This window comes from Hordeum vulgare, chromosome 5H (assembly GCF_904849725.1).
Source record: "Hordeum vulgare subsp. vulgare chromosome 5H, MorexV3_pseudomolecules_assembly, whole genome shotgun sequence".
Lineage (NCBI taxonomy): Eukaryota > Viridiplantae > Streptophyta > Magnoliopsida > Poales > Poaceae > Hordeum > Hordeum vulgare.
In genome coordinates this window covers 510,229,846-510,253,099 of record NC_058522.1, presented here as the reverse complement: position 1 = coordinate 510,253,099, position 23,254 = coordinate 510,229,846, and the positions used below count along the sequence as shown (strand labels likewise).

Below are 23,254 nucleotides of genomic sequence, written 5' to 3'. Positions count from 1 at the left end.
GCCCTCACACCGCCACCCCCTTGGTGGCGGAGTGGGGGCTTGTGGGCTTCCTGACGGCCCACTAGCTCCCTCTTTTGCTATATGAAGGGTCTTGGTCCAGAAAAAATCAGACGGGAGCTTTTTCGTGGTTTCTCCGCCGCCACGAGGCGGAACTTGAGCAGATCCAATCTAGAGCTCCGACAGGACAATCCTGTCGGGGAAACTTCCCTCCCGGAGGGGAAAATCGTTGTCATCGTCATCACCAACACTCCTCTCGTCGGAGGGGAGGCATCTTCATCAGCATATTCATCAGCACCATCTCCTCTCTAATCCCTAGTTCATCTCTTGTAACCAATCTTCGTCTCGCGACTCCAAATGGTACTTGTAAGGTTACTAGTAGTGTGGATTACTCTTTGTAGTTGATGCTAGTTGGATTACTTGGTGGAAGAGTTTATGTTCAGATCCTTGATGCTATTCATTACACCTCTGATCATGATTATGATTATGCTTTGTGAGTAGTTACTTTTGTTCCTGAGGACATGGGATAAGTCATGCTGATAATAGTCATGTGAATTTGATATTCGTTCGGTATTTTGATATGTTGTATGTTGTCTTTTCTTCTAGTGGTGTTATGTGAACGTCGACTACATAACACTTCACCATATTTGGGCCTAGAGGAAGGCATTGGGGAGTAGTAAGTAGATGATGGGTTGCTGGAGTGACAGAAGCTTAAACCCCAGTCTATGCGTTGCTTCGTAAGGGGCTGATTTGGATCCACTAGTTTAATGCTATGGTTAGACGTTGTCTTAATTCTTCTTTTGTAGTCGCGGATGCTTGCGAGAGAGGTTAATCATAAGTGGGATGCTTGTCCAAGTAAGGGAAGTACCCAAGCGCCGGTCCACCCACATATCAAACTATCAAAGTAATGAACGCGAATCATATGAACATGATGAAACTAGCATGCCAGAAATTCCCGTGTGTCCTCGGGAGCGTTTTTCCTCCTATAAGACTTTGTTCAGGCTTGTCCCTTGCTACAAAAGGGATTGAGCCACTTGCTGCACCATTGCTACTACTTGTTACTTGTTACTTTTTGCTCGCTATGTTTCACCTCGCTACACAATCACTTGTTACCACTACTTTTAGTGCTTGCAGTTATTACCTTGCTGAAATCCGTTTATCAGAGCCTTCTGCTCCTCGTTGGGTTCGACACTCTTACTTATCGAAAGGACTACGATTGATCCCCTATACTTGTGGGTCATCACGCTACTACCGCACAAACCTTCTATTGAAACGAGGCAACAGAAGGTTAGCCGGTAGTACCAAACGTTAAACTACGCCAGGGCGGTACTACCGCTTCCTGGAGCGGTACTACCGCTTACAACCTTCCAAAACCAGAACATGAAACATATGAACGCAGGAACACGAGAACTACCATAACTTGTGCAAATGAGCTCTGAATTTAGCAAACTCAAGCTTGTTGGATTCACGACGACGAGAGCTACCCAACAATACTCAAGGTTATCTTAAGAAGAAGCAGTATAAAAATGCCAATGGTATAGAGATGAGAAACCTCTACGAGAAAAGAACCAGCAAAAACTCCAACATGGAAAACATCATAGAAGATGCATATGGACTCCTTTTTCAATGAACTCGAGCTTGTCATGAAGATGACCATAATCTCTACAACTCACAAAGAGAGACACCAAATAAGAATCAAGAAATATGATGCAAGGATGCAACTGGTTTGAGCTCTCAACGAACGATACGATCAAGTTACTCACTTGAGAGCCCCCTTGACAGTACGACAATTTATCCTATAAACCAGTCACCCAACTACCACTGTGAGACCGGTAAAATAGAAAACCTATCAAGGAATAACTTATACCTTGCACATAGTCCGTTTGAGCTAGATGATGATGATGTTGACTTCCTCAAGATGGACCACCTTTCTTGATTGCTTGTCTCGATGAAGACTAGTTGATTGGTCCCCCATACTCACTATGGGTGAGCCACTCTTTAGCACATCTTTCACAAGTTCATTGCCACCACAATGGACGGCAAGCTTCAAGCATGATATCTTCATGATGCTCCACTTAAACTTGCACGCCGCAATCTTGATGAAAATCACCACTTGATGTCATCCTCCATGGTTGTATGAGATCTTCCTCTTGACGCAAGCCCATGGAAACACACCTGATCCCACATAGAACTCTCATGAAGACCATGGGTTAGTACACAAAATGTAATGGACAAAGCTTACCATACCATGGGATCACTTGATCCCTCTCGGTACATCTTGCACGCTTTGTGTGTTGGTCAACTTGATTCACTCTTTCACTTAGTCTTGATCAACCTTGTGTCTTTATGACCAATCTATGGATAAAACCTTCAGTACCACCTTGGTCATCATATAGACTCCTTGAAACCAACAGATGGACTTCAAGAAGTGCTTATGGAAAAATCCTTCGAATATAACTCAAGGCAACCATTAGCCTATAGGGATTACCATCAATTACCAAAACCACATATGGAGAAATATGCTATAACACATGGGCTTTCACCCGGAACCCTGTCACGGAGAGGAGAACCCCAATGACGTCCTCAAGAGGAGAGTGACACCCGTAGGCACCGCCACCATCAGCGCCGAAGCATGGAGCTTTCGCTCGGTAGCTCACCCATACCACCGCGAGGGTCCTAGCACATCCATGACGAGTGCAGACCTCTATATCCATAGTTGGGCTTAGCCACTTCCAAACTAGCACGGCCAGAACTTTCCATCACTACATCCATCGCCGCCCAGGCGACCAAAGGACATAGCCACCACCGCCATCATGATGCCCGCCGAAGAGCCAACTATGCAGACCGCCACCCGAGGCCGCTACCCCGGCACTTGAGGCCCCGATGCCGCCCCACTCCAAACCTGCAACCACTACACACCAAAGAACAAGCGAAAAGGTCATTCCTTTCTTACCCCTGAGCAACCCCTAGGCCCGTGCCCAATCCACGAACACCGTCAAATAAAGGACACCCCGCCCCACCGTGCCCCGTGGGCAAGGGTGACCCCCTACATATGAAGGAGGGAATGGATCCGCGACCCAGTCGCGACAGATCCTCAACATGCGTCAGGAGATCTGAGATCCACAGGTGCATCAACAACTGCACGACGATTTGGTGGAGCACCTATGGAGGCTCAAGGGCAGGGCCGGGCCAACAAAATCTGGGGCCCTGTGCGGAACGGAAAAATGAGGCCCTATCTCATAAAAATATGAACTAACAAGCAATTATAATGTATATATATCTCGTAAAAAAAATATAATGTATATAATATAATTTCTTACATAAAATTGGACATATAAAAAAGGCATACCTATGCAACTCCTGATTGCTATTTATTTGAACATCCTCATTCTTTCAGTATTCTTTGAAATAAAATCTTCAATGATATCCTCGTAATCAATCTTCTCCAAGACTTCACTCTCAAGTGCTATTGTGGCTAAATCATTGAGTCTTTGTTGTGTCATAGTAGTACGCATATATGATTTCAATAGTTTCAATTTAGAAAAACTTCTTTCTGCCGATGCAACTGTCACAGGAATGGTCAACAGAACTTCATGCCGCCTTTATAAGATTTATTAATTAAACTTTGTTCTTTCGCTTTTCTCTTGCGCTTATAGGCACCAGACTGATGTTTCCCCATAATGACTCAAATCTATATTATTGAAACACAAAATTAAAAAGATGAACACAATGAAATTGAAGTTATACAGTAGCATATATTAATTGGAGATCATGCATCAATGTTTGATACTTAGACGAACTGTCTAACTCACCTAATTTTGGGTCCTGCACGGATGAACTGGGATCGATCCGACGACTGTCGGCGGCGGCCTGAATCGGATCGCGGGGTCGATCTGATGAACAGATGAAGTGATCAGTAATGATGCGAACGACGAAGGCGACGAGCCGATCACAAGCTTTCCCGATGGCCTGCCGGCGCCGGCGCGTATCCTTCAGAGACCAGGCGATGGTGCATCGTCTACTCGTCTACAGATCGATGGGATCCGTGCGACGTGCGTCGTCTACATAGACCAGGAGACCTGCGCACCAATTACGTACATATATATAGATGTGTTGCATGACAGTACTTGTGTAGATCCGATCACGTTTGGGAGACGGGAGACCTACGCTGCTACGCACCTGATCACGTTTGGGAGACGGGAGATCTACGCTGCTACGCACCTGCCCACTGGCCCAGGTCGCTCGAGGCAAACGGCCCACTGGCCCAAGCGCCCAGCGGCCAGCTTGCTCGAGGCGCCACGGCGCGCATCGCCCACGAGTCCACGACCAGGCCACGACGTCCATCGTTTTTTGACTTTTTCTTAATACAACTATATGGTATATGCTATATTATATATATATATATATATTGGGGCCCCCCAAAATCGTGGGTCCTGTGCGGGCTGCACATGTGGCACCACTGTGGGCCCGGGCCTGCTCAAGGGCAACGGCTAGCTCGACGTGTGATGAATTATGAGTTTATATTTGTTGAACTATTTTGATTTGCATTGATTTGTTGAACTATTTTGATTTGTATTGATTTGTTGAACTATTTTTGATTTGTATTGATTTTCTGTGATGAACTATGTGATAAAAAAATAAAGGATCTGTTCAATTTGTGCCGAAGCACGTCGAATGTGGGCCAAAATTGGTCTCATTTTGCGCTGAAACTAGGCAATTTCCGCCGAAAATGGGCCAAAATCGGCGGCTCGGGGGCGACCTTGGGGGGCGGCTGGGAACCCGAGCCCCCCACGTCGATTTTTCCGCCGACGCGCCCCGACAAGGCGCTATTTCACGTCCCTCGGGGGCGAACGGCTGGAGATGCTCTTAGTGTCCTACGGATGTAGCTACCAAGTCTTGTTGAGAAGAGAACAGAAAAAGTCCATTTTAAACCCTGAATTTGTAGACATTTGTCCGATTGCATCGTGAACTATGCAATCTCGGTCTAAATTAAACCCGACGTCGTTTGACAAACATGAATTGTCAAAGGATGACCGGGATTGATGCCATTTCATGCTGTTTCTAGTTGGGCCGGCCCACTTTGGTTTTTTTCTTCTTTCAAACGTGCAATTTTTTTCTTATTTAAAACTGCAAAAAATAAGCACGCAGAGTGACTTGAACCCCAAACATCGTGTTGTTGGCCGATGCAAACGTTGACTTGCTCCCGTTTTCTTTTTTTCCTTTTTTATGTCTTTTCTTTTTTATTTTTATTTGTGTTTTTCATTTTCAAAATAGCAGCTGTAGTATGCACGCATACTACTATATGTACGTATGCGCACCACCGTACGTATGTACACACGCCAACGTACAGTGATGATGCATGTCGTGAACCAGATTTTTAAAAGGAAAAAGGTAATGGTTACAGTTTTGAAAAAGGTCCACAGATGCGAAAAAGTCCACAAGTTTAGTAAAAAGGGTCATGGATTAAAAAGACAATTTGAAAAAAATTCATGCCTTAAATAAAAAATGTACAAAATAAATAAGAAAATAAATGAATTAAAAAAAATCACACCTTAAATTTCACGCCTTAAAAAAACGAATTGAAAAAAAATTCACGCTTTAAAAAACGAATTGAAAAATTTTCACGCCTTACATGTATTTTTGAATACATCGTATACATTTTTATAAATGCCCCAAATATTATTGAAATGTGTGAACATTTTCCAAATGCAACGTACATTCTTTTTCTTGTTACTGTTTATTTTCTCTTATACAGTATTATACAAATTTCATTGTGTGTTGCCAAAATGTTTATTGTATATTTAGGAAATATTTTGCATGCCGCACTGCATGAAATATTTAAAAAGGTAATATTAACGAATTTAAGAAAAAACTGAAGAAAAGGGAGCCAGCCATTGCACTATTATTTTGTTTTTTAACGAAAAATAAAACGTAACTGGGCCGGTCCAGCGGGAAATAAGGCGTGCGCTCTTTCGAATTTTTTTTAACGGAAAAAATAAAACAGACCGACACATCAAACGAATCGATCGGGATTTTAACTTGATTGATGGCAATGTTGCGGACCGGCATCCCCAAAGCAAGCTCGTTTAATCGATGTTCATGTCTTGATTGATTGATCGAAAGCTCTATCCCGGCACGGCACGACAGTTCCTTTGGGGTGTGTTTGGTTTGAGGACCGAAAGTCATGGAATGTCATGGTTCCGTTCCGAAGTCATGGGTTGGTTCCATCCTTGTGTTCAGTTGATGATAAAAAAATTCATGGGTTGGTTCCGTCCCGGTGTTTAGTTGGAGAGATGAATGAGAAGAATCTGATACCACTCACCTCTTCGATATAAATGGTGAGATTACATATCTGAACAAATAGAGTTATTTGCATTTAACAAGCCTATAATTTAAATTTTCAGCAACATTTTCTTTCTATTTTCAACACATGCAAATAAAAATATATGATCCTGAGTACATATCAAATATTTACGAAAAATAATCACGAAAATGAAAAAATAACCACGAAAAAAAATAATCACAAAAACGAGAAAAAATAACCACGAAAACTTTTGTTCGGGTGCGGGGGTAAACGCAGTGAGAATTGCTTGGTTATTTCTTTTTTTTTCTTTGCTTTTCTCAGACGAATAACGAGTCGATTCCTCCAAATCGATGGAATCACTTGGTGAAGCATCTGGAGGGAATATTTCCTGCACGCGGATGACCCAATTTCGAATCCTAACACAACCAAACACGAGAACGGTGCTAGGGATGGAACCAACCCATCCGATTCCACCTTATCCTGAAACCAAACACAGGTTGAATCTATAGCTGGTGGCAATGGAGCTCACCTCGGGGCGTGCAGCTCGTACTACGTAGCTGTTTCGGATGAGCTGAAGAGAAAAGTCTTCCGCGCAGGGAAATTCATCCAAGAACTGCTCAGTCCCACCTGCCATAGAGACCCGAGGCGCATCCCCCCACCCCGCCTCCTCCTCACAAAAGAAACACACCTCCCTCGCCACGTCATCGATCGGCGCGACCCCTCCTCCCTCCCTCCCACCATCGATCTCCCATCCGACGGCTCGGACACCGCATCACGCGGATCGCGGCCGCTCCCTGGCCCCAAGACGCGCGGCTATAAATTCACCTCGCCCTGCTAGCCGAAACCATCAGCCACCGCAGCAACCACCTCACAAAGACAAAGTCAACCTCACCGGAGAGAAGAAGAGAGAAGCGAGAAGATGTCGGGCCGCGGCAAGGGAGGCAAGGGGCTCGGCAAGGGCGGCGCCAAGCGCCACCGGAAGGTGCTCCGGGACAACATCCAGGGCATCACCAAGCCGGCCATCCGTCGTCTCGCGCGCAGGGGCGGCGTGAAGCGCATCTCGGGGCTCATCTACGAGGAGACCCGGGGCGTGCTCAAGATCTTCCTCGAGAACGTCATCCGCGACGCAGTCACCTACACCGAGCACGCTCGCCGCAAGACCGTCACTGCCATGGACGTCGTCTACGCACTCAAGCGCCAGGGACGCACCCTCTACGGATTCGGAGGCTAGGCCGTCAACCAGATTTAGATTGTTCTAGGGTCGACTGGTCGTTGATGTAACCGCAGCATCTCGCTGTTGTTTGCTGTCTTTTGTGGAATCGAATGGACTGCAATGGAAATTTAACTAGTTCGTTGTTGGAATCTGTTGCGTCTGTTAAATTCCCCATCTCTGGCTCTCAACCTTTCTGTGCTCGAATCTGTTTTGTTGGTTCTGGTGCACGCAATTCGAACCACTATCTCAATTTTTTCGTCTCTGCAGTGTCAAATGTCCACTCCCAAGCCTATCCAAGTTCCAAATCCATCCAGTGATGGCTTGCAGGCACCGATCCACCACCGTTGCAGCAGAGGTACGAGCTCCCCCAATCCTATCTCCGTTCAGCAATTTCGTCGAGCACCTGAGATTCGTTGTGTTTTCCTGGTCACCTAGTTTTTCAAGCCATCGGTGTTCATTAATGTTCGATGCCTCTGCTTCTGGAGCAGGATGCGTTGCCGTTGATAACAGAGTAGGAGACAGGTGATCGCGCTGGAGCCTTGGAATGCGCTGGGATCTGCTTTGTGGCTCCGGCCAGCAATGTCTTGGTACCCATCTCCTTTACCTGCCTCTGTTGTCTTCCCAATTTTTCTCATGATCAATGCTGCTTCCATGGCTTAACAGTGATGTGTTTTTACTGTAATTGAAGGTTAGAAATCATGAGATACAAGTAGCTCGCCTGACCCTTCGAATTTGAATTGTGACGGATCTGATTCTTTGGCCGAAAGTGGATTTTGACTACCTGATCCAACTTATTTAATTACAATAACAAGCGGCTAGGCAAAGGCCATGCCCCAGCTCCAGACCAGAGTAGTGCGCACGCAGTCTCTTGCTGCTGTCTGCTCTGATCTGAACAGGGTACTGCTTGCTCGCTCGAATGGATAGGGTAGCAGTAGTACATTTCAGTTGTTTACTAGGAATGCCTATTCTCCAATCCCTATCCCAATTTCTTGTTCTGCTGTTTGCTCTCGTCTTTGATTCATGTTACTGTGTTAGATGTACCACCTCTGTACCAAAATATAAGTCGTGAACTGCAAAAACGCAATGAACTGCAAAAACGACTTATATTTTGATACAGAGGGAGTCCGATGAACTGGCATGGCTACTGCTTGTTCGCTCGAATGGAATTGGATTGGGTTGCAGTGATTGTCAGGCTGTGTTGATCTACATTTGTGTATTCTGCCTTCTGTTCCCCAAACCAACCATGTTCATGTCAGAATACGATTCGAACTGTCTTCGCATTTTGGTATCTTAGCAGTCGAATTCTCATGGTGACTAGTTGCAGAGCAAAGTTCACTTCTGAATGCCCCGTGGTTTTGGAAGGCGACGGAGGAGGAAATGGAACTACTGTACCTCAAAACCTCTTTACATTTTTCAACGATTTTGTCACATTGAGCACGTCTGCTGCTTTACTGCCTTCTTGAAAGTTGTCATTATCTGTTTCTAGCATGTCTGTTTGCTCTACAAACTGTAGAAAGTGGTGTTCCATATTCAAGTTTTTCTTTATGTTACTACGGAGTACTAAGATAAGTTAATAGTAAATATCCTTTACCCAGTTTTTCCTAATATCATCTTTACCCTTTTATGTTTTCTTCTCGAAGTTTGTGAGTACCAGCCAGCCAATCAATGCCCTTGCTTTTATCTTCTATGGACTCCATTTTGGAATTTTTGTCCAAAAGGACCCCCTGTCGAGTGAGATTGTCAAAAGAGACCACCTGCGAGTGGAAAGGAGAAAAAAGACCCCCACCCCGGATGGCGGAAGGCGCGCCAGGCGGCACGTGGCACCTGCCGCCACCGCACGAGGCGGCCGTGGGGCCTGCCGCCACCACCCCTGGCGGCCGGGGCCTGCCACCACCGGCAGAGGCGGCCAGCGCCGCAACCCGTTCCCGCCCACTCCTGTCCGTAACGGACAAAGCCGGGTGGGCCCTGCCGCCTCGGGAGCAGGCGGCCAGGGCACTGTTTCCGCGCGGCAGACACTGTTGCTGATTGCGCTGATTTCCGCGCGGCCAGATTCCCAGGCTTATTTCCCGCTCGCACCGACGAAACAGTGGGAATTTTTCCCGCTCTCCACCGACGAAACAGTCAAAATTTACTCCTGCCAACTTGCTCCGGTTCGGACCGTGCAATCCTTTTGAACAAAAATATTGTGCAAGTTGCACGGATGGCTAAGTGCATGGGAGGCATATACTATGGATATTTTGTTGGGCCGTGGTTATCCCCCATCCGTCGAACCAAACCAAGATATCCACGCCAGTGAAGGCGGGCGGTTTTTTCCGTGGTTTCACGGGGCTCTCATCTTCGGGTCAGCATTGTTCACCGCGGCGATTTCAGAGGGACTCTTTGTCTCCTGGTCGACACTGTTTGTTACGGTGGTTTCGTGTGGCTTTTATCTCTAGGTCGACATTGTTTACAATAGCGTTTCTTATATTTATTTATAGAGAAAGTATGGTTTAGCTCTCGATCAAATATTTTGGGAGTGAATGTTTGATTGCTATCGCAGCAGTGACACTGCCATGGAATAAAGTAGAAAACATTACTAACTAATCACTTGGTGATGATGCTCTTGTTGGTCGCCATAATATGTAATCTTAATACTTAAAATGCAACTATCATTTACATGAAAGTAAATTTATATGAAAGTAAATGATTTTGAATCCTTGTTCGTATAATCACACACAATTCTCTTTCATGGTTCTATAATGATGCTCTTAGTAAAGTTAGTCTTTTTTTTGTATGACGCTAAGAGCTTTGTACTTGTTTCTTCTTTATCTTTTATAATGATCACACACAATTCTCTTTCATGGTTTGAAAAAAAATATCATTTATACAAAAGTAACTACAAGAGTCTTTTAAGAGTTCGTACTACAAGACTACATATGGATGTATATGGACTTATTTTAGAATGTACACGCGATAACGACGGACGAGCAGTGCAATAGTTTCCCGCCTAATTTTCCCGCGTTATTTTCCCGCTGCAGTTTCTCGTTTTCGCGCCCTTTTTTCCCGCGTAGACATCCGGCAGAGCCTATAAAAGGAGGCAGGGAGTGAAACTCTCTTCATCATCAGACAGACTTCAAAGCACCTGCACCTCCATAGTCAGTATGAGTTTACCTTGTTCGGATCAGAGCATTAGGCCTAGGAAAATGCAGAGTGCAAGCTTGCCTCGGGGGGTGGAAGCAGTTCGATGTTGGTGCGGAGATGTCTGCAAGGTGAAGGAGGTGACGGATTTTTCAGATTGGTTGGGCATGAAGTTTTTCATGTGCGCCAATTATGAATCTGATCCACCCGAATCTATTTCTGCGTACGTCAGGCCTCCGGTATGCTCAAGTCATCCAGATTATTGTTATTTGATATTATTGTTTACTTGAATCTGATCCATCCTTTAGTCTCCTCCTCCTCTCTGCATGTACTATCGTTGGATTGACACGAAAATGCCGGACTGGGCGGTGACCGAGATTCGTGAAAGAGGTCGCCGTGCATGGGCTAGCTTGGACTTGGAAGAGCGTCGTGAGAAGGCTGAAGCAGAGGAGAAAGCAGAGCAGAAGAAAGAGTGGGAAGATTACTGTGTGGAGCAGAGGGCTTTTCTTGATGAGATGATAAGGAAAAATCAAGAAGAGAAACTTCGGCTAGAGGAGGTTTACAGACAGCGGGAACATGCCCGTGAAGCTGAGAGGGAGAGAAAGAGAGAAAGGGCTCGTGCCGCCAAGGCAGCAGAAGAAGCTGGTGATGGAAAAGGAAAATATCCACGTTGGACTCAGTAGATTTATTTTATTGTATGTTAAGTTGTGTTACTTGTATCTTAATTTCTGCAAGTTGTATCTTAATTTCGGCAAATTGTATCTTATTTTCAGTAATGTGTATCTTAATTTCCGCAATGAGTATCTTAATTTCAGCTACGTGTATGTTCATTTTATCCCGTCATTTATTTCCCGCCTCGCTTTCCCGCCATTTTATCCCGCGTATAGCTTTGCCACCATTTTGTTCCCGCCTCGCTTTCCCGCCCTTGTTTTCCCGCCCTCGCTTTTCCGCCTCGCTTTCCCTCCTCGTTTTCCCGCCATTAGTTATTCGTCTCGCTCTGCTACACCTATAAAACCCCCTCCAGACCAAGGTGGGTAAGGAGTGTGCTGAAAATGTCTCATTATCCTTTCGATCGTAGTTTTCATAGTGGTATGTTCGAGTGTCTTCTGCGCTTAGATAGCAATTTCAAGATAGATAATAGAATAGTTTCATGGGACGAACTCATCAGTAGTGACACGCTACTGAATGAGGTTGCCCACGCATTAGCTACGAAGGGGTGGCCTGCAAGGACATATAAGGAGATTCGAAAAGAACTTCTGCGGTTGAATGAAAGATGGAAGAAGAAAGGCCAACACATACGCGGTGGAGGTGGAGTAAAACATCCCTTCTTATGGATTGACGATAGTGAGGACGAAGACGATATCTTCATGCCGAGTACCAAGAGCGCGTCATCGACGAAGGCCAAGAGCGCATCATCATCGAAGGCCAAGAGTAGCGCTTCGTCAAAGGGCGAGAGCTCTACATCGTCGAAGGATGACGACGACTTTATGTAGTTTTTTTTATGAACTCTACATCTTAATGTATCTTATTTTATGTATGTTATTTTATGAATCTTATTTTATGTATCTTATTTTATGGAAGCAACTTCAAATATATCGAGAACTTTTATTTCATGAAACTACATAGATGTCTTGTACGTACATCTGAAAGTTTGAAACTGACATAGAGAGATGCAATTGTTCGCACACATACATAGACGAATCACCCTATGCGACGACGACCAGCTGGCCTTGCCCGACGACCGGAGGGTGACAATCGGTCAGGGGGTCTGTGTTCACGAAGACCACGACCGTACTGTCCCTCGTGTTCCTGTGTCTGCGACTCATGCATAGGTGGTGGAGTCTGAAATCCATATTGAGATGATGATTCTAAATTATAGGTGAATGGTTGTGACTCAGAATTGATGTAAGATGGACCAATAACATCCTGCCCGAAAAAATCATTTATCATTCCTGGGAGCGTGCATTGAGTATCATGGGTTTCTGTGAGTATTTCTTTCTGTACGCCACGCTGGGTATGTTCATCTCCCCATGATGGATCATTAATTTCCTGCTCCACGAAAAAATGTTTTTAAAATAAATTGTGTTTAGCAAAAAGATGTGTAAATAGAAGTTATGTAATTGCTTATTATAATTGTACATACCTGACCGCTGTTGTAGCTTTGTGCTCCCTCGCTTGTCTCAGCCCAACGATTCTCCTCGGGCATCCTAATCCCTCGCGTGGGCAGATATGGCTGAGATCCTTGAATGTGTGCGCCATATGCTGTATATGCATCCTGCTCCACGAAATGAGTCTGTTCGGGTGTCGAACCTACATCTGGAGCATTTACCTGTGATGTCTGCCCATGTATTGGTAGAGACGAGTCATGTCGTGGAAGTGTCGGCGTAGTATTACGACCCTCTCCCCACCGCATGGACGACGACGGCGCCGCACTCGGTCTAGCTGACCTCGGTTCCGGAATGTTGTACGCTGCAGTGACAACGTCGTTCTCTATACCGCATCTCGTAAACCTTGTGCTCACGAATTCGCTAATTTTTTTAAACCACGACCTGCCTTTAGGATCAATTCCCTGGGCTCGCATTCCTTCCCTCGCCATCGCTTGTACTTGGGTGCAAATATCAATCTGAAAAAAATCGTTGTTCGTTGGTTAAATTGTTCATGAAATGATGGACCTGAATAGCAAGATGTTGATTATTACCGCGGAGTCACGATAGTAAGCTGATGATGTGTCCATCCGTCTCTGCAACTGTTCCATATGCGTTGGATGTGTTGGCATCGTAGGTGGTTCACTCGTCAGTCTAGTACGCGTGCTCATGCGATACCAATTATAGTACGCTTCTGTCATAGTTGCATCGTACGCTCTGCATAAATAAATTAACATTACTAAATTGACATCACATTCTGTATTTTATAAGCACATAATTAAATTAACATTAGTAAAATTACCGTTGCTGAGGCACTATATTTTGTAGAGCTTCATTATTCCACTGATTTATCCATTCAACGTTTTCTGCATTCCAGTCCACACCAGATCTGCCCATATTGCTCATCCTGTAATTATAGATAACAAAAAAATTCAAGAATAGTTGATGGAATATCTATTTAGCTAGGTCACATCTTACTTACTTATGAGTTTCTTCGTCGATACATCTTGGAACCGGTGGTGGAATATCTTGATATAGACCGAACTGTCTCATGACACGGTCAGGATTATACGGTTCTACAAACCATAGATAGAGTAAATTGCAGCGAGTCATCCAAAAGGCACTATCTCTCACGCATTCCACTGGCATGTGTTGCGAACCAAATACCATATCAATGTGCGCCTCAGTCCACGGGTTCCATGTTATTAGTGAGTCGTTAAGAAGCTCAAACTGATCATGGTATATGGGGTAACAATTTTTTGCAATTTTAGTAGACCATTTTTTTCGACCCAGTATCCACCGAGTGGACATAGTTACAACACCCTCACCATAGTTGTACGGGGTTGCGGGTTCTACTATCTGCGGTCGTCCTACAGGTAAGTATTCCCAGGACCACAACTGTAGAAACTCGTATGAGACACAAAGTAATGGAGCTTTAGATGTGAATGCCGTTTTTTGAGTGGCATCACACAACCCTCGGTATGTGTGAGAAAGCAAAGCAGAACCAAAGCTATATGGTGGATTTTGGGGTAAAGGTTCGTCTACTATCTTTGCGGCAAAATAGATGAGACCAGGCAAAACTACATCCCCGTGAGAATTAGGAAACATCACACCGAAGAGCCACAACAAATATGCAAACAAGTGTCTCTTCGTTGTCTCAGGATCAGCATGGGTAGATAAAATTTCGAAGTTAATACGAAGCCAGCTGTGTGGGACACCTCGAGGCGGACCAGAACGATCTGATATGGGCATTTCGAGCCTCAGACGGGCAGAGACATCTGCTGGCCAATTAGGAGAAACTCATGGATGTACCACTGGCACACCTCTAATTGATAAAGCTGTGATCATTGACACATCTTTTAGAGTAGGTGCAAGCTCTCCACATCGAAAGTGAAATGTGTGGGTCTCCGGTCTCCATCTATCAACGAGGGATGTCAAAAGGGATGGGTCGGCAGTAAAACTACCTCGACGAGCTGCGATGTTCGCAAAATGTAGGAGTCCATAAGCCTCAAGGTGTTCAAGGAACCGATTCTATATTGACCAGGGCGTCTTTACAGTTCGAAGCCGGAAGGTCTGAGGAGGATTTTCATGATTTGGATTTATGAAAAGCTGGCAACGGTGGTGGTTGTCGTGATAACCATTCAAAAGCTGGGGCATTTCAGCCATAACCTCCAATCACGATGAAAAAAATTAAATATTCCGAATATTACATCACGATTAAATTAAAATACATATTCTGAATATTACATCATGATTAAATTAAAATACATATTCCGAATATTACATCACGATTAAATTAAAATACATATTCCGAATATTACATCACGATTAAATTATGAATACATAGCGTGATTACATATCACGCAGTGTTGTTGTTATGATAGGAACACTCCCTACGCGGGTGACCAGCACACCTACATACGCGGCATCGCCTTGGTTCTCCCAACTGGCTGTGGTCCATGTCATTGCGATGACGCCTAGACTGACGCCGTCCCTTGCTGGTTCGCATCAATGCGGGATCTGGAACCCATGTGGTGCCTTCTGGCCATAATTGCTTGTAGTTCGTATCAATGCCCCATGCCCAAAACTCACCGTTCCAAGTGTTGTACAAATTGTGCATGTTGAAGTATGGTGATACGTATGACTCGACACTAATTTGTTGATCTGCAGCTGTCCGCAATACGTGACTGCAAGGATATCCCAGAAGCTTGGGCTTGTTGCAAGTGCACTCACACGAGGTTGCGCCAAGCGTCACAACTTGTTTTTTTTCTCCCCTGTGGTGACCCTTCACAAACTTTGCTCGCACACTAACTTCCCATTTATTCCTAAGTGCATCTACCTGCCCGCATCCATGTCTTTGCGACTTCTTTGCTTTGTCATCAAGATGTCTTTGCATCTTCTCAGACCAGGTCTTGTTCAAGTCAACTAGTGCCTTGGCAACGGTGACTCTATCTGCAAAGTATGACACAGTCCGGTTCCAAGTTTCATCAATTAGTGCTGTGATAGGTAGTGCCCTCACCCCTTTAAGAACACCAATGTACACCTCAGACAAGTTGCTTGTCATTATACCGTATCTAGCGCCTGTGTCATGAGACTGCGCCCACTTGTACAAATTGGGACAATTCTCATTAATCCACTGGCTCAAATTTATTGCTGTTCGACGACCCCTCCGGTCTTCTCTCGCCGGGAGGGATGCGCGCTCGATCTGACCATTGATACCTGCCCAGATAGCATTCATTTTTGCTGTAGTTTTCTGCATGCACATCCTCTTGAATAGCTTGAATCAATCTTTGTTTTTGAATTTCGAAAAAAAATTAGCTGCCAAATGCCTCATGCACCACCTTGTCTCCAGATCGGGCCACCCCCAATCTGGATCTTGTGAAGCCTTAATTATCTCAAGCGCGCTTAATAGTCCGGTGTTGCGATCAGAGATGATGCAAACCCCTTCCCGATCTTTGATGACACCCATCTTCAGTCAACACAGGAACCATAGCCAACTATGTTTGTTTTCGCTCTCCACTAGTGCATAGGCAATAGGAAGAAGTTGATTGTTTGCATCAGTTGCCATCGCCACTAAGAGTGTGCCCTTGTACTTTCCAGTGAGAAATGTACCATCAATTGATACAACCGGACGACAATGCTTGAATGCTTGTATAGTCTGGGCGAATGCCCAGAATAAGCGGTCCAGGATTTGCTCGTCCGGGTTCAATGGATTTGGACGTTCTTTCCGGAAAACTTGAGTCCCCCTATTAGCAACTGAAATCTGATGCAACATTCTAGGGGCAAAAGAGTACGCCTCCTCATAGGTTCCATACAACCTCTGAAATATCTTTTCCTTTGCATGACGAGCCTTGCTATAGCTGACAGGGAAACCAATTAGATCAGATGCAGTTGCACGCAAAGCCCTAATACTAATATTAAGACTTTGCTGCACAATAGTTTGCATCACCTGTGACACATATTCTGCAGTCACGTTGCGGTGCTCTGAAAGAGTGCCGGTTTGCTCACAACCATGTTGCTCTATTTTTGCGACATGCCATGGCTGACATACCCCAAGCTTCTGGCGAGCAATAACTCTTCCGCGGCAACCCGCTTCGCGATGGATGCATATGAGCTTCAACTCCTTTTTATCAGACTGCTTCACTCTATGTTGCCTGTGTATAGCAATTGCATAGCTATGTATTGCTTGTTTAGCAGATTTCTTATCTGGGAAAATCTGTCCAACGGCGAGACTCCCCGCGTCTAGGCCAGCAACAGAGTGAAATTCATTGGTGATGCTCATAACCTGTAAAAACTCTGGGTTGATTGCTGCAGCGACCGCATTCTCAGGAGGAACAACTTCATCATCATCTGATTTCGAAGACGCAGAAGAATGACCATCATCGTCATCATCTAGCGCCTCCGGCAATCCCTCGACATGTTCGCTCATGTCAACGACCGCAGACCAATATCCCGTGTCATACACTTGTTGGCCACCTGTTGGTTCCGTTGGGCCGGCGTCGGGGGCTACAGTTAAGGCCATATGTTCGCCACCGCTTGGTTCCGATGGGCCGGCGTCGGGGGCTACAGTTAAGGCCATATGTTCGCCACCGCTTGGTTCCGATGGGCCGGCGTCGGGGGCTACAGTTATGGCCAACTCGGCCTCACCGGCACCGCTACTGCACTCGGCGACATCACTGGCAGAAATGAACTCCACATAAACCATGGGTTGTCCATACATGGAGTTATTGGGATTACTTGCAAAACCCATGTACGACGCCCATGCTCTTTCACCAGTAACCCGTCGCAGAACCCAACGATTTCCTCCCTCAACCACGAAAGCCTCCAGGGTCATTTTTTTTCCATTCATCGCTGAACCAAACACCGATCGGATGCACCTTCTAACTGCCGCATACTCTACATTAACCATGTCTTTCACTACAACCGTAGTCATCCGGCATCTAGACACATCCACACCAGAAGGACCCTCACGTACGATGTGCCCATAAAACACTAACAAATTTTCCATAGTACCTAACGAGCAGCCATATTTACATCGTTAGTCCATTAAAAATCATATTTTTAGATTTACATTGTAATAACAACATCCATTACTTATCTTTTTTACATATAACAATTTAACAACATCCATTACATCTACGCATAATAATTTATATTGTATCATTTATCGTGACACTACATCTATAAAATAAATAGAAGATGAATTACAATATGTCATTCATACCTCCGGTTTAAATAAGGATATCCTTCCGAATATAATATATCACCAGAATAATATCAGCGAATTCCACCTATTTTCATATGAACAAAAATATTACACACATAATTATTTCCGTGCTAGCAAAAGTCTAAAAATACATACTGCATGCATATATATATATATATATATATATCACGAGTCATATTTCTACGGGGTTGACAAATTATCAAATAAACAAATATATTACACACGCGTCTTGCATGTAACAATACTAATGGAGCTAACATATTATTACATGTTTTTTTACAAAAATGCTAGTTACATAGGCATTTTTCCGGCTCCTTTCTAAATACCAGTTGCATGCAAACACGAACAAATCATCGGTAATATATGAACATAGTCGACCTATTATCACATGAACACAAATATGAACAAAGTCTCATACCTTGATCTTCAACTTAGTAGTTCATATCGCATGACAAAATAGTTCCACAAAAGTGATAATACGCTCCCTAAGACAAAAGAAAACACATACTTAGAAACTAATCAAACAAAATAAAAACATCATGCATGCAAACACGACCAACAGAAATGGAAAGCTCTTACCTTGATCTATCTTTTCTTCAACTACAACGTCTTCAAAATAGTTCCACAAAAGTGATAATACGCTGCCTAAGACAAAAGAAAACACATACTTAGAAACTAATCAAACAAAATAAATACATCATGCATGCAAACACAACCAACAGATATGGAAAGCTCTTACCTTGATCTATCTTTTCTTCAACTACAACGTCTTCAAAATCTAACTTTAAACCGTCCTAAATCGCCACATAAACATTCATACGGAGTAGCTCTTGTGAGAAAGAGAAGAGAGTGAGAAAGAGAAGAGAGTGACACGGGAGGCAACGGCAGGAGAAGAGAGTGAGAGAGGAGGCAGCGACGCGGTTCGCTTATAAAGAAGAAGTTTCGCACTGTTTCGTCGGTGGAGAGCTGGAAAAATTTCCACTGTTTCGTCGGTGCGAGCGGGAAATAAGCCTGGGAATCTGGCCGCGCGGAAATCAGCGCAATCAGCAACAGTGTCGGCCGCGCGGAAACAGTGCCCTGGCCGCCTGCTCCCGAGGCGGCAGGGCCCACCCGGCTTTGTCCGCTACGGACAGGAGTGGGCGGGAACGGGTTGCGGCGCTGGCCGCCTCTGCCGGTGGCGGCAGGCCCCGGCCGCCAGGGGTGGTGGCGGCAGGTGCCACGTGCCGCCTGGCGCGCCTGCCGCCACCCGGGGTGGGGGTCTTTTTTCTCCTTTCCACTCGCAGGTGGTCTCTTTTGACAATCTCACTCGACAGGGGGTCCTTTTGGACAAAAATTCCTCCATTTTGGTGTCTTGGACTCCTCATACTGTTGCAATCTTCTCTGTTGGCCAATGTTTTCTTTCCTTTCGGCAGTGATTTATTACTGCTTTTCAGTTAATGATTTGCCGAACAAGGTACTAAGGTCATTTAAAAATAGATCCACTTCACCAGTCACTCTATTGATGTGCTTGAAAACTGTTATTCCTTCACAAAATAAAACAGTGGAAGGCTCATATTGGTCATAGCGGCAGCAAATTATATGGTGATTTGCTGTGTCATTCATTTGGTCTGCCTGTGACATGTTTGTCATTTACATCACATATTGGGCTGGGCAGCAGACTGTTCACCACTGATTCATTTAACAATAACCGCCCCATCATTTCTTACTATTTTAGGCCCACATTTTGGCTTCATCATGGTTCATTTATTTGCCATTTATATTGAGCCTCACGCCCTCACCCTAAGCGGCGATCATTCTGTTTACTGTTAAATAATAATGCAGTTTCTGAATCTACGAGATATGACACTATCATTTTGTATTGACTAGCGATATCTGTACATTTAAATGACACAAAATAAGTTTTCTTTCAAGTGAACAGCTGTTCCTTGTTTTAATATAAGGATCTTTTGCCATAGTAAGATTGGGATGCTTGTTGAGATATGAGGTGTGAACTTTTTTTTATGTAGGCTATACTCTGTAGCATTTTGATGTCAAGAGCTGGACTATCCAAATGACAACATACTCCGTCCGTTTCGATGTATAAGTCATCTTACGAAAACCAAATAATCTCAAAACACTTAGGCACGGTGCATTAACTTTCATCTTGTTTTTTGTTTTTTGACATGAATAAAGGAATCAACCAATAAGAGACGTGGGGCGTGTATGTTTTTAATGACTTGAGACTAACTAGTACGACATGCAGTGGTCAGTTCATTGCATGCAATGGTATTAATTAGCAAAATCACATTAATTTTCTTGTTTTCCTCTCCGTCTTGGTCACGGTGCACAACCTAAGATGACCTATACACCGAGACGGAGGGAGTACGTACGTTGTACTTGACCCAACATCTTTTTATCCTGTCGGCGGAGGAACTAAAATAAAATAAAATGTTCTTAGCATTCCTATGACTTATTTTTATGCTTTGGACCGTTATACAAGGTTTTCTAATTTCATACAAGAGGTAAGTAAAGATACATCAAATGAAATTTACTTGTGATTTTCAGTATATAACATAGCAAATAACTGCCTAGTTCTCTCTTCTTTCACCGCCTTAGTTTTTGTGTGGAAAGGGAACAGTACATGAAAACTCTACAACAGTTTAAAGGACTCAAAAGGCAAATTAAAAGAACTCAACGGAAGCAACTAGACCTCCCTAACCACCTTGAAAGAGCAAAGAACATCTAGGAGATGCTGTAATTGAAATTTATTATGGTTAACTGTAGAGTTATTTCCTATAGTTAATCTAATAACAAACTTGCTAAAACAAAGACTTGCTGAAATCATCTATATAGCCCTGAAGGTATCTGCTCTTATCTCTTCTTTTGCTTTGAATATACTAGTGAAAAATGTGCTGTTGTCTTCAGCAATGGCCTGCATAATCAGCACGTCCATATGGCTGTAACCATTCAGCCAGGAATCTTTTCTTTCTAGTCTTGCATCCGATGTCTTGGCGCAACAAATCATTAAAGCAAAAAACCCCGGTGCTTATACAAGATTGACGAAAATACTTTCCGTTCTAAAGATCCTTCTACCTTGCCTACTCTGCTACACTCTCTTCCATGCATCTTATGCCTGGCAACTGGAAGCCACCAAAAAGGAAATGGATTACCCAATTGACAAATCCTCTTTGAGGCATATATTGTCGGTAAGGCTTTCTGAGTACCCGACTGTTGCCAACTGAGCAATTTGAGGGCGTATACTTTCTCTGTTGATTCAATCAATATAATAAATGAGATTAGTATACATAACATAAATTAAACATGTAAATTGTACTTTCACCTAAACTAATACTAATTTATTTTATTAAGCTTGTTCTTGTTGTCGACCAAAGGCATAAGCTAGAAAAGCAATTAACAACTTCAAAACTGGGTGCATGCTTTTGATATACATTACTTTTTTTTGATAGCGTGATATACATTACTTCACTAAGATCGCAGTAGTGCAGATTATATACATTACTTCTCTATACTGCTTTGGAAACTCTGTTTGAGTTGGGAGTAATTATTTACCAAGGGAGAGAGTGCGCAAGCCAATATGTAGTGCAGAAATCCTCCACCAGGCTTATGAACAAGTAGTTGCGAGATGCGGTTAAGGTAGAAGTAATTAATGTAAAGTCCCCGTTAGTTTTCTGCAGATCCTGGTGCACGGCTGAGCTGCACCTGCATTGGGATCGAACTGTCAGGCACTTATTCTATTGCTAGTTAGTGAGGTCTTAATTCTCTTGAACTCACCATTCAACTTGGCAACCTCTGCAGCAATATCAAATGCTTATTTTCCAGATCCAAGTATGCCACTCTTCCCTTCGACAAATTCAGCCGCATTATCTGTGTAAGAATAGTCCACAGAGTGCAATATTTTTCCCTTGAACAACTCAGGTCCTTTATCTGCTGGAAATTCTGGGTTTGGGGTCCCCCACTATCCCTTCTGATGCACAGTACCCTAAAATCCACTTGAAAAACCTGCAACAGGAATTACTTATACTTCGTCTGTACCTAAATAATTGTATAATTGTTGTTGGGGAGTATTTAGGTACGGAGGGAGTACATAGTAACATAATGTAAATTGTACAAAGTGATTCTGTGCATAAGGTGAACACATTATATTGTTCAAACAGACTTGGTTCATACTGTGTTTTTCTAGCTCATGACTGCACATGCCTCACATCACCAATTGTCAGGACCTTGACTATAAGGCTCCACCCCCTAACCTTCCCAGCCGCGAACGCCTTCCCATTATCACCTGACTAGTGCTCCCATGCCATGGTCTCTTCCTCAGTTGCACCAAGGTATTCAGCTCCCAAAACCTGACTATTGAACACACCTGAGGAGGTCAAATTCGTGCAAGTACGACCTGGTGTACTCCATGACTTCCCGGTGGCCTGGGTACACGCTCGCAGGTCATGGCAGATCTAAGAACCGGTACGAGGTTGTCGGCACCTGAGCCCTCGTCGACTCCAAGGTATGCGCCCACACTTCGCCAATGGTGTCATCGACCTCGAATACCACTGGCCTGAACCCCTTGTCTAGCGCGTGCATGCAGGCGGCTAGGCCTCTCACACCAGCACCTATGATGCCCACCCTCTCCCTGTCCATTTTTGCTGCCCTTCTTCAGAGTTCTATCTAGGAAGGAGTTGAGGATGGAGAGGGAAGGGAAGGGTGTCTAGTATTATGTAAACTGTCAGTTATTGTTTTTGTCTTCAGCGACGCGGGGAGTATGAGACGCGTGTACATAAAGGCAAATATCTGATGAATGAGTTAACTTTGCACTTTGAGGTGATGCTGCATCCTTTATATCCAGGTCGCTTAAAAGGACTGCTCCAGTACAGGTTACAGCCATAACTATGAGCACCTAATTTATTGACTTAATGGCATGCTGCCACATAAAACTGCTCACCCAGAATGGAAGCTCTTAGTTGCCTATTGGTGATGGTTCAGTATGTATTGGTTGGTTTGGTTTCAGAGGCGAGCATCATCTAGCTCTAGCTGGACAGCTAATATTTTTGGAGCAGTCTTTTGGACCCATTGGCACACTTGGTTGAGGGAGGTAATCCCTTGGAAACAGACAATTCATATGTTACAGTAGAGTAGCTAAAGATGGGGGGTTCAGAGTGGGCACCATTTTTGTTTTTAGGAAGTTCATTCTGAATAGTGGTGGGAATCAATCGACAAGTCTGCCCAGTTTTTAATTTGACGGCATGTCTGGTTGATGTGCA

General features: G+C 44.2%; 2 protein-coding genes and 2 long non-coding RNA genes across 4 annotated transcripts; 1 reads left to right on the top strand and 3 right to left on the bottom strand.

Moving 5' to 3' along the window:
* Positions 1–7,139: 7,139 nt before the first annotated feature.
* Positions 7,140–7,663, top strand: LOC123451847 (histone H4). The gene has a single exon (XM_045128389.1). The coding sequence runs from the start codon at positions 7,221–7,223 to the stop codon at positions 7,530–7,532; it is 312 nt and encodes a 103-aa protein (XP_044984324.1). The 5' UTR covers positions 7,140–7,220; the 3' UTR covers positions 7,533–7,663.
* A 4,669-nt stretch (positions 7,664–12,332) lies between these two features.
* On the bottom strand, positions 12,333–13,106 carry LOC123397073. The gene is made up of 2 exons (XM_045091761.1): positions 12,775–13,106; positions 12,333–12,680 (listed from the first exon to the last, which is right to left on the bottom strand). The coding sequence occupies exons 1-2, from the start codon at positions 13,042–13,044 to the stop codon at positions 12,333–12,335; spliced, it is 618 nt and encodes a 205-aa protein (XP_044947696.1). The 5' UTR covers positions 13,045–13,106.
* A 4,696-nt stretch (positions 13,107–17,802) lies between these two features.
* LOC123399354 lies at positions 17,803–18,463 on the bottom strand. Its single transcript, XR_006610360.1, has 2 exons — positions 18,421–18,463; positions 17,803–18,066 (listed from the first exon to the last, which is right to left on the bottom strand). It is a non-coding gene; the product is annotated as an uncharacterized LOC123399354 (long non-coding RNA).
* A 2,276-nt stretch (positions 18,464–20,739) lies between these two features.
* Positions 20,740–22,056, bottom strand: LOC123451846. Its single transcript, XR_006632504.1, has 3 exons — positions 21,774–22,056; positions 21,552–21,701; positions 20,740–21,247 (listed from the first exon to the last, which is right to left on the bottom strand). It is a non-coding gene; the product is annotated as an uncharacterized LOC123451846 (long non-coding RNA).
* Between the last annotated feature and the right edge of the window lie 1,198 nt (positions 22,057–23,254).

Coding starts and splice junctions, on each gene's coding strand:
- LOC123451847 (XM_045128389.1), top strand. CDS start 7,221: ATGTCGGGCCGCGGCAAGGGAGGCAAGGGGCTCGGCAAGGGCGGCGCC.
- LOC123397073 (XM_045091761.1), bottom strand. CDS start 13,044: ATGCGGTGGGGAGAGGGTCGTAATACTACGCCGACACTTCCACGACAT. Junction 12,681..12,774: donor AAAGCTACAACAGCGGTCAG/GTATGTACAATT, acceptor TTCGTGGAGCAG/GAAATTAATGATCCATCATG.